Source organism: Pseudochaenichthys georgianus, chromosome 17 (genome assembly GCF_902827115.2).
Source record: "Pseudochaenichthys georgianus chromosome 17, fPseGeo1.2, whole genome shotgun sequence".
In the NCBI taxonomy this organism is placed as follows: domain Eukaryota; kingdom Metazoa; phylum Chordata; class Actinopteri; order Perciformes; family Channichthyidae; genus Pseudochaenichthys; species Pseudochaenichthys georgianus.
Window position 1 is genome coordinate 37,026,882 of NC_047519.1, and position 15,130 is coordinate 37,042,011.

Sequence of the window (15,130 nt, forward strand, 5' to 3'; positions counted from 1 at the left end):
GTACCAGAGTGTTACAGTAACAGTCCTGCATTCAAAATGTTCCTCAAGTAAAAGTAGAAAAGTATTATCAGAATATAGTGAAAGTAAAGACAGTAAAAGTAGTCGTTGTGCAGATTGGTCCATTTCAGAATAATATGATATATTTTATAATGATTGATCATGAAAGTGTTCTCAAAGCTGGTGAAGGTGCAGCTACTTTGAATGGCTTTGTATTCTGCAGAGTAGCTTGTGGATTTACTCCAGGTGGAACTAAAGTCTGATTTAACACTTGATTATATTTCACATCATTCATCCACATCTGTGAAGTAACTAAAGGTATTGTAGGCATGTATTGAAGGAAAAGTACACCATTTACCTCTGACTTATGTTCACTTCCAACCTAAAAGTACCTCAAAAATAGTAATCAATAATGTATTGAAAAATTATTTGCTGATTGGTTTTTATATCGGCTCAGCCAAGTTATATGGGAGGCCCAGTCTACGTACACTCTAAAAACAAATGCCTTGGCTTAACAAAGAAAATCAAGGCAATAGGTTGCATCGATGTTTATTGAGTTAAGACAACTTCTAATGAAATTGTGTTAAAGCAACAAAGTTATTTGGGTTAGGGGAGAAGGCTTTTCCTATCAGAGGCGTTTTCAATTACCACTTACTTAATAATTGGTAGCATAAACACAAGTTTTTAAGTTGATTAATCCAAAAGTTCCAACTGCAGGTGTTTATTTCAACAGATGATGTTTCAAAAGGAGAGATTTCATTTAGTTTGAACATTGCCTGAAGACGGTGACGAACTTCTCATGGTGTGCACACCTAGACCGGACTTAAAAGACGTTCCTCTGACCAACGCTGACCTCATTTTGTATGTTGATGGGTCTGCCTCTCGCGACCAAGGGGGCACTAATCGGGTGGGTTTTTCTGTTGTTTCAGATTCTGCTGTACTCCGTTCTGGACCGCTTCCATGTCACCTCTCAGCACAGGCAGCAGAGCTCATCGCACTAACTGAAGCCTGCACGTTTGCAGAAGGCAAAACCGTGACTATTTACACTGACTCACGCTATGCTTTCGGGGTAGTACAAGATTTTGGGGCTATTTGGAAGTGTAGACAATTTCTGAAATCTGATGGCAAACCAGTACTTAACCATGTACTGGTTGCAGGCTTACTAGACGCCATTCTGCTCCCATCTGAGGTTGCAGTCTGTAAATGTGCCGCACACGCAAGCAGTACAGACCCAGTTTCCCTAGGAAATGCGTCTGCTGACTCAGCCGCAAAGGCAGCTGCTCTGATTCCTCTCGCACACTCATTTGTTAAAATCCCTGTCTCCTCCTTCACTGACACAATTTCATCACTGACTTCCATGCAGCAGCTAGCTACGCCAGTTGATAAGGCTCAATGGAAGGCTGCTGGGGCTGTTTTTGACCCAACCTCCAGCACCTGGGTTGGTCCAAATTCCAATCCATGTCTTCCAAGACATTTTTTCCCTCATTTCGCTAAGTTGACACATGGGCTGGATCATGTGTCAAAAGGAGGGATGTTAGAGTCTATCAATCAGGAGTGGTTCACAAGGGGGTTCACAGTAACAGCTCAAAAGCACTGTGAAGCATGCCTAATTTGCATTATGCAAAATTCTGGTAGACCAGTAAAGGTTACAGGACCCGGAGCACATCCACCTCCCACCAGGCCATTTGAGCACCTAATGCTGGATTTCATTTGAGCTTAGCCCATCAGAGGGTAAAGAGCACTGTCTAGTGGTGGTCGACATGTGGTCCAAATGGGTTGAAGCTTTCCCAGTAAAAGCACAGACAGCAAATGCTGTGGCAAAGGCACTACTGAGGGAAATAATCCCTAGATGGGGACTACCAGACAACATTTCTAGTGACAACGGTTCACATTTTGCTAATGAGGCCATTATGCAGATAGGAGAATACATGGGCATGGACATCAGAAAGCATTGTGTTTATCATCCACAGAGTGGGGGTGGGGTGGAAAGAGAGAACGGCACAATAAAAAACAAACTAGCAAAATGCTGTGCAGACACAGGTCTGTCATGGACACAAGCTCTGCCCATTGTGCTGATGTACATGAGGATGCGGAAAAGAACACGGAGTCAACTCAGCCCATTTGAAATCCTTTTTGGGGCTCCTCCACAGATTGGACTCAAGGCTCCAGGATGTCCTCTTCCCTCCACAACTTTGTGTGAGGATGCTATGTTGTCATATTGTGTTAACCTATCATCCACTTTAGCAGACATCCGACGTCAGGTAGCCGCAGCCTTGCCTACCCCTGCCACTGGTCCGCTTCACCGCCTTCAACCCGGCGATTTCGTGCTGATCAAGGATTTCCGGAGAAAGAGCTGGAAATCCAATCGTTGGCAAGGTCCCTACCAGGTGCTTCTCGTCACTCAGACAGCGGTCAAGGTCGCCGAGAGAGCTACGTGGGTCCACGCCAGCCACTGCAAGGTCGTAGTCACAGGAAAGGAGAAACGGTAGAAGCAGACGACAACAAGTGACGTGTCCAAGTCACCGACAGAAGACGACAACAAGTGACGTGTCCAAGTCACCAACGGGAGATGACAACAAGTGACGTGTCCAAGTCACCAACAGAAGACGACAACAAGTGACGTGTCCAAGTCACCAACAGAAGACGACAACAGAAGACGACAACAAGTGACGTGTCCAAGTCACCAACAGAAGACGACAACAAGTGACGTGTCCAAGTCACCAACGGGAGATGACAACAAGTGACGTGTCCAAGTCACCAACGGGAGATGACAACAAGTGACGTGTCCTAGTCACCACCAGCACCACACTTGCACTACATACACCAAAACACACTACACACAAGGTGTCACGAGCGAGTGCCAGCTGAGCGGTTCCATATCAATCAATCAATCAATCAATCAATGTTTATTTATATAGCCCAATATCACAAATGTTACATTTGTCTCAGTGGTCTTCACAGTGTGTACAGAATATCAGTATGACAATACGACACCCTCTGTCCTTAGACCCTCACATCGTACAAGGAAAAACTTCCAAAGAAAACCCAGTTTAAAGGGAAAAATGGGAGAAACCTCAGGGAGAGCAGCAGAGGAGGGATCCCTCTCCCAGGACGGACAGACGTGCAATAGATGCCGTGAGTAAATTGAAAAGATAATACATATGCTCTCTGGTTCCTCGTTTGTGTTATCGGTGTGCGAAGTCTGACTGTCCGTGTCACGAAATCGACCGAGAGAATACACTCACACACACCATGGAACATTTCCCCCTCGTGATGAGGGCTCGGCTGGAGAGACGACAACGCAACCGTGAGCAATGTGAATACTACTGGAGAGCCTGGACAATCATAGAATGGTTCCTCTGCATACTTGCCATGATAGTTGTGTTAGGACTAGTCCTATATTTTATGTATCCATGGTCAGCACACAGCATGTCAGCCAAAATCGAGATATCTAAGAGGTACATGGGGAAAGGAGGGCGAACCATATGGGTCGAGGGGCTGGGGAAAGCAGGGCGAACCACATGGGTCGAGGGGCTGGTCAAGACAGGGATTGGTAACATTACTCTAAGGGATGGGGAAGATAGCACAGTGCAGTTAGACCCGTGCGACTACATGCATTGCCCCGACCCTAAGAAACTGGGGGGGGCAGATGCCTACATTTGCAAACATCAAAGGGAGATTGTCTATCTCCAAGGTCAATTCATCGAGCCCCGTTATCCTGTTGCAACTACAGGCTGCCCAGATATCAGACAAGGGTTATTTTGTTGTCTGTATGTATTAGTGATGGGAATTCCGGCTCTTTTGAGTGAGCCGGCTCATTTGGCTCGGCTCACCAAGAAGAGCCGGCTCTTTCGGCTCCCAAATGGCTCTTCAGTTTACCACATATTATACCTTTTATAATTAAATCGAATGTAGCCCTGTTTTGACTAATTATTTATATGTGTATATATGTGTATACATATATCACTTACATGATTCAATACATCCTTTGTACTGAAGTATTCAAAAGTAAAAATTATTAAATTTTTGATATAAATGATTTGCTGTGGCCAATTGTTTTAATTGCATTTACAGACCCTTAACTCTCTGATACCACCCAATGAATGCACTGACTTGCTTGTTGAACCACGCAACACAAAGCAGATATTAACACCAATAAAAACTGAAGCAAAGACATTTAAAAAAGGACAGCCACCCTATTTTTGTATATTTTACATTTTTATTTAAACAAAAAGCCCTAACAAAACAGCAGGGTTCTATGTCAGTATAAACTACAAAATACAGCAACAGCTGACGTAAAATCTTAAAACATTTAAATAATCTTAAATAAATAAAATAAATATTGCAATGCTCAAAACAGCAGCAAATAACAGTCTCTATCATACAAAAAACATAATAAAAATAAATGTATTGTAATGTGCAAAATAATAGTAGCCTATCAAACAGTCTCTAATGAACCTACCACCGTCAACTATCAAACTGTAACCTTTTCTTTTTATTTTCAGGGCAGATTAGCATTGAGGAAGACCAAGTGCCTCAGCTTAGAGGGGTTGATCCGGTTTCTTCTCTCTGTTATTATCTGCCCTGTTTTAGAAAAGATCCTTTCTGAGGGGACTGATGTTGCTACAATGCACAGTCGCCGTGCCATGACCTTCACAAGTCGTGGGTACACTGAAGCCTTGGACTCCCACCAGCTCAGCGGGTCTGCGGTTCTTGGGATAAGAGGCTCCTCCAGATAGGACCTTACTTCCAGCATAGCATCTGCTGAGGGATTCCGTCTTGCAATGTCTTCTGTTGCTCTTGCATCAAAGAGCCTCCAAACAGCAGACATTTGTGGCTCCACTTCTGGTGCCCTTGCTCCCTCTTCTCCCTCTTGGCCTCCTGGTGGTTGAGCTGGCTGGCTGCTGAGGTCGCAACGAGCTGCTGCTGCTGTTACTCTCTGAAGAGCCTCATCGACAGCGCAGTTATCATTAAAGGCCAGCCTTTTGAACCTTGGATCGAGTATAGTAGATTCTGAGAGGACAGTGTTGTATTCCATTCTGTGGAACTTTCTGTCCATCGACGTTGAGAGAGCAGTCACCAACTCTGTCACTTTCCTCTTGGTCACTTGTGTCTGGTTGTAGGCTATGATTTTCTGCAGACCCCTGCAGAGGAGTAGAATTTTGGAGGATGTCACATAGCTGAAAAAAGAGAAAACAGTGACTATTATTATGCTTTGTTTTATTATGTAGTATATGGACTTTGCTCAGTTTATTCTTGTTTAATATTACTGACATTCACATCTAAAATGTTCCTTAATATGTTATTATATAATAATAAATAATATAATAACAACTGTCAACTGTACCTCTCTGAGCTGATTTCCACGGTGACCTGCTCAAAGGGTTCCAAAACAGTGCAGGTCTCCTGTAGTGCCTCCCATTCTTCTTGATCCAGAGCATCCATATGTGCATTGATAAGGGCCAGGGTAGAGATGATTGCATCCTTTGACTCCAGAACCCGTTTCAGCATGTACAATGTAGAATTCCACCTTGTGACACAGTCTTGCTTGAGCCTCAGCTCAGGCATATCCATTTGGCGCTGAGTAGACTTCAACTTCTCGGTTGCTCTTGTGCTCTTATGGAAGAATTCTACCATCCCCTTCACTTTGTCAAGAGTGGGCTTCATGACCTTCAGGGCATCTCTTACCATCAGGTTGATGGTATGCGCGAGACATGGGTGGTGGGTCCATTTCAAGAGTTTAATGGCTTTGGTTATGTTAGCTGCATTGTCACTAACACAGCAAGCCACTTTATTTTCAATGTCCCACTCTTTTGCCACTCTTAGCAGTTCCTCTGCCAAGTTTTCTGAAGTGTGTCTGTCGCTAAACTCAAAACAGTCCAGAAGACAGGCCACCGTGTTATAATTTTCTATAAAGTGACATGTAACAGACACAAAAGAGGTGGTGGTTCTTGATGTCCAGCAATCAGTGGTAAGGCAAACTGCAGTAGCTTCTTTAACCCTGGCCTGCAGTGAAGCATGTTCTCTATCATACAGTCTCGGAATGATTTTTTGAGTGAGTGTTTTCCTGCTTGGAGGAACATACATTGGATTGAGAGCCTGTATGAAGCTTCGGAATCCCTTGTCCTCCACAATGGAAAATGGTTGGAAATCACTTGCGATCATTTTGGCCAATTCTTCATCCACTATGTTCTGTCTAACTGGGGTCATTGCCTTTGATATAAATTGGCTTATTGAGCTCTGTGTAGCTGTTGGTTTTTGAGTACCTGATGCATGGGGGGTAGATCCTGTAGCTGCAGCAATAACAGGTGGAGTAGACGCACTGGCAGAAGCAGGCAGTCTGGCCTGCCTTTTTTCTTCCAACTGAACTATTGGATGCACAGTTCTCAAGTGCCTGTGGAGGTTGTTTGTGGACCCTGCTCTATATGAGAGCTTAATGTTGCAAATTCTGCATTCTGCCTTTGTGTTTGCACAACTGTTAAAATGCAGCCACATGCTGCTTCTTTTCCTACGTTCACTCATCTTATTAGCGCGACGCAAACTGACACGTGTTCTCCTCTCCCTCTGTTCAGCAAAGCATTGAGCAGCAGCACGCCACGCTGCCCCTCCCTCCTTGTCTATCCTCACGTGATGCACAGCATGCACGTGACATTCAGTCACTGTATATAAGCGGAGCACCCGTAAAAAAAAAGTAAAAAAAAATAATGGCTCGTTCGCGGGCGAGAGCCGGCTCCCGTCGTTCACTTAAAAGAGCCGGCTCTTAGAGCCATCACTAGTATGTATGTATCCGGTGCCGACCCGTGTGGCACATTTTACATAGACATCGCGCCCAAAACTCGGACCCCCGAAAAGGGTAAGCAACCTTTGACGCAACTGTTGACATCCATAGGTACATCTACATTTAATCTATACATAGGCAATAACGACCATAGCAACATTGATGTGGGTCAGACCAGTAGTGGGATCACCGGTAACGTCTGGTGGCACACTGAGATCATTCTTGCAGGCCGTAGGACAAAATGGGTCATGTTATGCATGCACCCTTTTCCCCCAGGACTCATCAATGTCCGTGCCAGTTCGTCCGCGCTCTCTGACCCAGGTTGAACACCTCTGCGCGTTTATGGCTCTGACAAGGCCCATCAAGGGTGAAGACCGCGTAACCGAGTGGCGTTATGCTAGGCAGCTTCCCCCACCATGCAGTAATCGGTCTAACTCCCCTTTGCGTGAATCCACGTTTGATACCACATACGCAAAGTACCAACCCGTCAGCCATGTGCACCACAAAACGTCTTTTACACCACCTTATTTTTTCCTAGGCACTACTACTGGTTGTACTCGTATCCTACGGAACACGTGCAGTTACGGTGCTTACAAAATCTCGTATTGTCGCATATCCGGTGCCCCTGAAAGAATCCTTTCTAACGTATCATTCCCTGATGTTAAACATATTTCCCTCCAACTGGCCTGGCCCAGTGATGCTGGGTTTAGCGCGCCACAAGATTACGTTTGGTTGTGCGGCGACAAGCTCTATCAAGTTCTGGCTCCCCTCTGGATAGGTACATGCACTCTAGTGGATTTGAATCCAGCAGTCACTGTACTCACGTCCTTAATGTACACGACACATCATTACCCAGAGTTCCAACACCCCGACCACCACAAGGTAAAAAGAGATCTGACGTCCGCTGGAGCTAAATTCATGGGTGGCCTGTTCCCATGGTGGGGTACAGTAAACGATGCCCATAAAATAGATACCTTACACGTCCGGCTAGAGAACCTCACTTACGAGACGACGCAAGGCTTCCAGGCATTGCCCCCATTCATAATAGCCTCTAGGAACATGATCATGCAGCACCAATTTGCTCTTGACCTTTTGTTCGCCTCAAAGGGTGGCCTGTGTCATGTGATCGGTGACTCCTGTTGCACTTACATTCCCGACGCCACCAAGAACATCACTGACACCGTGCTGCATCTTAACAACCTGTTAGCCGACATGAAAGCGGATGACATATCCAACGCAGGTGGCTGGGACTGGTGGGCCTGGCTTACATCAGGCGGGTGGGAAGCATGGCTTGCTAGGATAGTTACACCCCTGGCGATCATTTTTGGCCTATTAATCAGTTGTACCTGTTTGATTATCCCAATACTGAAGAAATGCGTTTCCAGCATGGTATCCTCAGCTTTCGTTCAGTATACTGCTATTCCATTACACGACAATCCTTTGCGCCACAGTGAGATAGACCAGCTAGAATCAGAAGAGTCTGATTCCGACACTACAATATAATCATGTGTACCCTCCTCTCTTATGCTTACATTATATTGGAGTCTGTCCTCCACAAAAACAGCCAGTTTTCTATGATATATTTGTGATGTGTTTACTTAAACCAGTGATGGAGTGTATTCATTTGTGTTATATCAGTCTATCCTGCCATTTGGTTTTTTTATTGATCAAGTATGATCAAAAGGAGAGAATGTAGTGGACATTTTTATTATATCCTTATATGCTTAAACCAAATGCTTCTCATTTCCTGAGATGTACTGTTTTCTTCCATCTACTCTACTTGGGGTTTATTCCCAGGCGCCTGGGTTTATTCCCAGGCGCTTCAAGGCTACTGGGAGACTCATACACAGTCACACAAGAACTTCCCTACTCTGAGAACCGTTATGCTATCTACAACTCAAGGACAGAAGATGTCTAATAACAATGTGACCGTGTGAAGACAGATTTCTAACTTTCCCACTCCTTTCCTATATAAGCTTTGCTACCACATTGTATGGCGCACACTCACGCAGACTATTCTATGCTCTGTGAGACCTGTGTCTATTTTTTCATTGTATCTTATGTTATTTGAAGCTTCAAATAAATAACTAGAAAGACGGTTCTGTCTGATTCACCATTTATTTGTTTTGATCACTTTGACTTGTACTCTCCACAGTGTTGGGTCCTAGATTTCCATAACCTTGTGCACCAGGCGAACCTGTGTACCCACACTTAAGCACTCCCCCACGGACTAAACCAAGAGGGAACACCGGTCAGAAGTTCGTGCCCCTGGTAACACTGAATAACAAAAAAAATGGGGGAATGCCATTATTTTACCCTCAGACACATGCATAGAGCACCCCCAAGTCTTACATGTGTGTAGGCACAGTTGGTAAGATTTGGCAGGGTATTTCCATCGGAAGTTGACATCACATTTCCATTGTGCGGACAAGTGTACATTTGAAGGACAAGTCCCACGTTAACTCTGTCCATAAGGCAGACATTTTCCTTACAGTTATAGAAGCAGCTGACAACCAACACACTTGTGTCTTTCAAATCTTTTGTCACAAACATTGAAGCTCTATTTTTCCTCTCCTGTGTGGACTCTCATGTGTGTCTTTAAATTATCACTCCGTGAAAATGTTTTTTTACAGACTGAGCAGCTGTGTGGTTTCTCTACTGTGTGGACGCTCATGTGTCGTTTTACATCTCTTTTCATTGCAAAATATTTCTTACAGACTGAGCAGCTGAATGGTTTCTCTCCTGTGTGGACCCTCATGTGTGTCTTTAAACGATCACTCTGTGAAAAAGCTTTCTTACAGACTGTACAGGTGAATGGTTTCTCTCCTGTGTGGATTCTCATGTGTGCCTTTACACCTCCCCTCTGTGAAAAAGCTTTCTTACAGACTGAGCAGGTGAATGGTTTCTCTCCTGTGTGGACTCTCATGTGTTTTTTAAAATGTCCACTCCGTGCAAAATATTTGGCACAAACTGAGCAGCTGAAAGGTTTATTTTCAGCACTACTTCGTAGATCACTGACAGATTCATGTCTATTTTTCAGTGAGTTTGAGCCTGATGCAGGTTCTCTGGTCTCTTTCCAATCAGCACTGTCTTCAGTGTCAGGTTCAGAAGAGTCTCCAGTGTCAGGTTCAGAAGACTCTTCAGTGTCGTCCTCAGTCTTTGTTTGTAAACTGCTCCCTGGATCTGAGTTCCTGGCTGGTTCTGGTCCTCGACAGTCATCTCCATCAGCTTCTGTTTCCATGTGTTCAGTTTGTCTTTGATGAGGCTGTGAGGACTGAGGTTTCTCTTTATCATCTTCACTCTTCACAGGGTCAGGAGTGAAAGTGGACTTGGTGATATCAGCCTCCTCCAGCTCCTGAAGCTGCTCTCCCTCCTGACTGATCCTGAGTTCCTCCTGTTCCTGCTTAATGTGTGGGGGGGGCTCTGGGTCCTCCTGGTCCAGACTGGTGCTCCACTCCTGCTGGTCAGGGAGAAGCTCTTCTTTAACCACCACCAGCAGCTGGACATCTGCTGGAAACAGGAATCACACAGTCAGAACAAACTGTTAAGTGTTAGCATTTAAAAATCTAATCACCATTAAAATGGGAAAGATTTTGCAGCCCTAATTAATGCCTTTTTTTTATATTTCCACATTATTTTTCTTAGTCCCGCCTATTGTGTATTTCTGTTGTCTCAATTCACCTTATGTAGCCCAGCCCCTTTCCACTTCCAGTTAAAAATGAAAAAGGGTTTTTTCTTCTGAAGTAGCACTAGCTGCAATGTAAACAAGGAATTGTATTTGGGATCGTTCAGAGATACACTACGCCTACAGTATAACATTTAAATACTCTTGTTACAAATTAAAATCCTGCATTCAAACCTTATTTAAGTAAAAGTATGCAAGTATTAACAGAACATTTTACGGTACCTTCTTATGTAAAGTAATGATGGTGCAGTAAAATGTTCCCTGTCAGTGTTTAATTTATGATGTTTCTTGATTATTTCGTATGTTGCATTTTACTGCTGTGCATGTTCAAAGTTGCGCTTGTATAAATGATTATAGATGAGGGAACCTGCTAAATATTAAAATGTGTGTGTTTTATATACAGTACCAGTCAAAAGTTTGGACACCTTCTCATTCAATGTTTTTGTTGTGTTTCTACTTTGTAGATTAATACTAGGGATCGACCGATATGGCTTTTTCAAGGCCGATACCGATTATTAGTAATCAAGGAGACCGATAACCGATATTTGGAACCGATATACATTTGCAGTAAAATCAGAAAATCTATAGTGTCAAAATGTAGAATAACACAAACTCCAACACAACTCAACACAACTTCTTTGAAATGCATTTAAGCATAGCCTATATTATGTTTAATGAACTTTTAAACATCTTACAACTGGTTTCCTCTCTGTGCCCTTTTCTTTAGTGCAGCCATCTGCAATGAGTTAGAGAGAGACAAGAAGTGGGGCTGCAGGCTGACATGCTTAACTAACAATAATGCGTCTATCTAGCATAAAATCCCAATAAGCTGCTAGCAACTGCAAAACACTAGTGCTAGCTAATGTTTTGAAAACTATTAAAAGTGAGGCTATTACAGTAGACCTAACGTTAGACTAGTAGCCTCACTTCTAATATTTTGCTAAACATTTGCTAAATACATGTTGATTAGCTAATGAGCTTCACAGATCAACCTGAAAAACTGCGAGGCTCCACTCGCAGCCCCCCCTCCGCACCACAGTTACGGAGCGTCCACACTACAGCTCCAAAAATAGCTTCGAGCTGGGCGTGTCTGGAGCTTGGGGATTTTATTCAAGCAACACGGCCAACAACCAATCACATGAATCTCCCGCCCCCGACATACAAAGCAAAACCCCCCGGGGATTGTATGCGAGCAATATATATATAAACTCCCCAAACAGGCGAAAACCTACCAGTTTCCCCCACTGTCTCTGTCACCTCCCTCCATGCCTGGTTCCTCCGGTTTGTATCCCGGTAGGTGGAGAGGGTCTGGTCATACAAAACCGGGTGATTTTCTACGGCGATAGTTAGTTTCTCCTCCATCTTTTTTTGAAATATAGAAATGAACGGCGGGATATCTCTCCCAGCTTAGACGCGGTTTGATTGGCTAGCGCTTCAGCTGTCAGATTTTGGGAAACGGGATTTGATTGGCTGGCGCTGGCTACTCCGGCGTCCAGGCGACCAGAAGTTGAACAATGTTCAACTTCTGGTCGCCTGGGACGCCTGAGACGCCTCGCTCTGCTACCCACAATTCAGTTCGGCGAAAAAGCGCGGCTACGTGACGTCACCCCATTGAAAGTGAATGGGCAGCTTGGAGCAGCTTGGAGCTTTCGACGCTGTAGTGTAGACGGGCCGTTACTGTGCTGGGAGACGCTTCACGCACCCCCAACTCTGACTGACTTCCCGCGTCCCTGTGTAACTGGGAAGCTGATATAATTGGATCAATAGATCGTGCTGTTTTTGCAACTTCAGCATAGGGGATTGGGATGTTTATTGAACTTCGGCTTTCAACTGATTTACCTTCGAAACACATGTATGGCTCTGCCGCTCAGCGCTGCTGCTTGCCTCTGTCTGTGTCTGCGTTCTTCGCACCTGCCTGTAATCTGAGAAGGTCCCGCCTCTATGGCTGGCTTCCGCCCGGAAAATCTTCAGTGTTGATTGACACTTCAGTAATAGCCTATCAGATAGCGCTGTGGGCGGGACATTGCTCGTGTACAGAGAGTGGTGACTGCAGACAGAGAAACGGCTGCATCAGAGCCAAAGTGTTATCGGCAATTTTATAAAAAAAAAGGCCGATACCGATAATCGGTCAAATGAGGAATATCGGCCCCGATAATCGGTCGACCACTAATTAATACTGAAGATGTCAAAACCATGAAAGAACACATATGGAATTATCTAGTTTACAAAAAAATGTTTAAAAAAAATCAAGAATATGATTTTTATTTTAGATTCTTTAAAGTAGCCCCCTTTTGCCTTGATGACAGCTTTGCACACTCTTGGCTTCTCTCAGTCAGCTTCATGAGGTAGACACCTGGAATGATTTCTACGACCCGTGGTGTAGCTGGCTCGGGTTCCCTCCTTCTGTTTGTTTCTTTTGGCCAGTCCTCCAGACCTCTTTTCGCTTGCCAGATTGCTTGTGTGAGTAAACGGCTGTTCTTCAATAAATGATCGTTATCAAGTACTGGTTTTTGCGTGCATTATTTTATGTTGCGGGTCTCCCCACGAGCCACTACCACGGAGTAGAGGGCGGGTCGTAACAATAGACACGTATTTTCTGTGTTTGAGTTTTACTCGCTACAGGGTGTACTTTGAGGGTTTGTGACTTTGCAGACCGTTTGCAGAAAAAGCTACATAACACACAATAAATCAATGTTTATTTATACAGCCCAATATCACAAATGTTACATTTGTCTCAGTGAACTTCACAGTTTGTACAGAATCAGTATGACAATACGACACCCTCTGTCCTTACACACATCGTACAAGGAAAAACTTCCGGAGAAAACCCACAGTTTAAAGGGAAAATGGGAGAAACCTCAGGGAGAGCAACAGAGGAGGGATCCCTCTCCCAGGACGGACAGACGTGCAATAGATGCCGTGTGTAAATTGAAAAGATAATACATTTACAACATAGGTAGTCCAAATGTTTGGAAATACATGTGTCTATAATAAGAAGATGAGTCCACTTCGATATCAGCTGATATTTAAATGCATTTATCTTAACTATCCCCCTTATTTAAAGCAGTATTTTGTACCCTACTCACCAAATCATCAAGTTAGACATTCTGTTCAGATTTATTTCTCTGTCCCCTCTGCAAAAGAATTGATTGGCAGAAGAGCGTTCATTTTCGAAGCCCCAACAGACTGGAATACTTTACCTACTGCTATTAGTTCTGTGCATCTTCACTGGTCTCACGATTTGATTACGATTATCCTGTTAACGATTCGATTAAATTCGATATCCCGATGCATCATGATTCATACCAATGCGTTGAATCCTCAATTTTCTATATTACTGCACATGGCTTATTTTTCATCAATGCATACATGCAGTAAATACATATGAACTCTCTTTTTATTATTTAGAAAGTGCTTCAGAAATCGATAACAAATGTCTTGACATTAATTTATAAACCAAAATAAATGAATTGTATAGGTCTAGCCTCCCTATATCTGTGTGTGAAATTGTTCCATCCTCAAAAACAAAAAAATAATGCTTCTGCAGTCTAGCTGCAGCTTCTAGCAACAGTCTTCTGTAAAAAAAAAAGGACACTGAAGGTCCTGAATGTGGCATCACACACAGGACTTGAGTCTGAACCGTAGACTGTATATGGGTCTGAACACAGCAGACAACAGGAGTATTTACAACAGCATATAACAACTAAAATACTGCATGTGGGTGCACACTTACATTCTCTGTCTTACTGTTACATAAATCCCATGAATGTATGAGATTAAGTTAGCTTCATTATATCTCAGTGATTAAGTGAATAACAAAGTTTCTATCGGGTCACTATCAGCCTGTCACTCATTATTTTCAGGGAGGGGGCGGGGTTTGGAGGAACAGAGGAGACGGTGATCGCGGAAGCTTTTTTCCTCCTGCCTTCACAAACGTATATATCGTCTGAAAATTGCTAGAGGACATTCATACTCTGCAATCCAAGACTTAATTAAATCCACCAAAAACCTGACATGATTGTAACGCGATTATTTTTGAAAAACATAAATCCCTGTGTCTCTGAGCCGCAGCGACACGGAGTGATTCAGAGCGGGTCCTTCTGCTGTTGGTTCTGGACTGGTGTTCTTGTGTTGGTGGATAAAGCACACCGTGTTTGGTGTTGCTGTGCCGCTGTCACGTCTGTTCCCTGATCTCTGCGTCACCGACCGATTTGATATTAAAGTGACGGAAAAGAAAACTTTATAGTAAAGCCGCGGCCGTAAAATCAGGAAGCAACGTTACTACGCTATAATCGATTAGCTTCCGTCACTGCATCGATACCGAATCGTCCACATCGCAATGCATCATCGAAACGATTATTTTCAACACCCCTAACTGCTATTAGATCTCTTGCATCATTGGGTATATTTAAACATGCATTATTATCTCACTTTCAACTGGTCTGTACTTGTTATTAACTGATATTGATGAAACTGATTTGCTCGACTGTCTCAAATTGTAATGATTGTGTGCATTGCTTGAATTGTACCACTGTATGTGGTTTGTCTTGTGCGTCATGTTTTGCATTTTGTCTTTTTGTTTATGTATGTCTGTAAATTGTTGCTATTGTCGGGACCCCCTTGAAAATGAGATGGTGCATCTCAAGGGGTTTATTCCAATGAATACAAAT

General features: G+C 43.6%; 2 protein-coding genes across 2 annotated transcripts in view; both read right to left on the reverse strand.

Moving 5' to 3' along the window:
- The window catches only part of LOC117462531 (zinc finger protein ZFP2-like), a 101,360-nt gene that overhangs the window by 66,078 nt on the left and 20,152 nt on the right, over nt 1–15,130 (reverse strand). The window lies entirely within an intron of this gene.
- Nucleotides 4,420–5,749, reverse strand: LOC117462900 (E3 SUMO-protein ligase ZBED1-like). The gene is made up of 2 exons (XM_034105268.1): nt 5,345–5,749; nt 4,420–5,177 (listed from the first exon to the last, which is right to left on the reverse strand). The coding sequence occupies exons 1-2, from the start codon at nt 5,686–5,688 to the stop codon at nt 4,499–4,501; spliced, it is 1,023 nt and encodes a 340-aa protein (XP_033961159.1). The 5' UTR covers nt 5,689–5,749; the 3' UTR covers nt 4,420–4,498.

Coding starts and splice junctions, on each gene's coding strand:
- LOC117462900 (XM_034105268.1), bottom strand. CDS start 5,688: ATGGTAAGAGATGCCCTGAAGGTCATGAAGCCCACTCTTGACAAAGTG. Junction 5,178..5,344: donor GTGGAAATCAGCTCAGAGAG/GTACAGTTGACA, acceptor CTCTTTTTTCAG/CTATGTGACATCCTCCAAAA.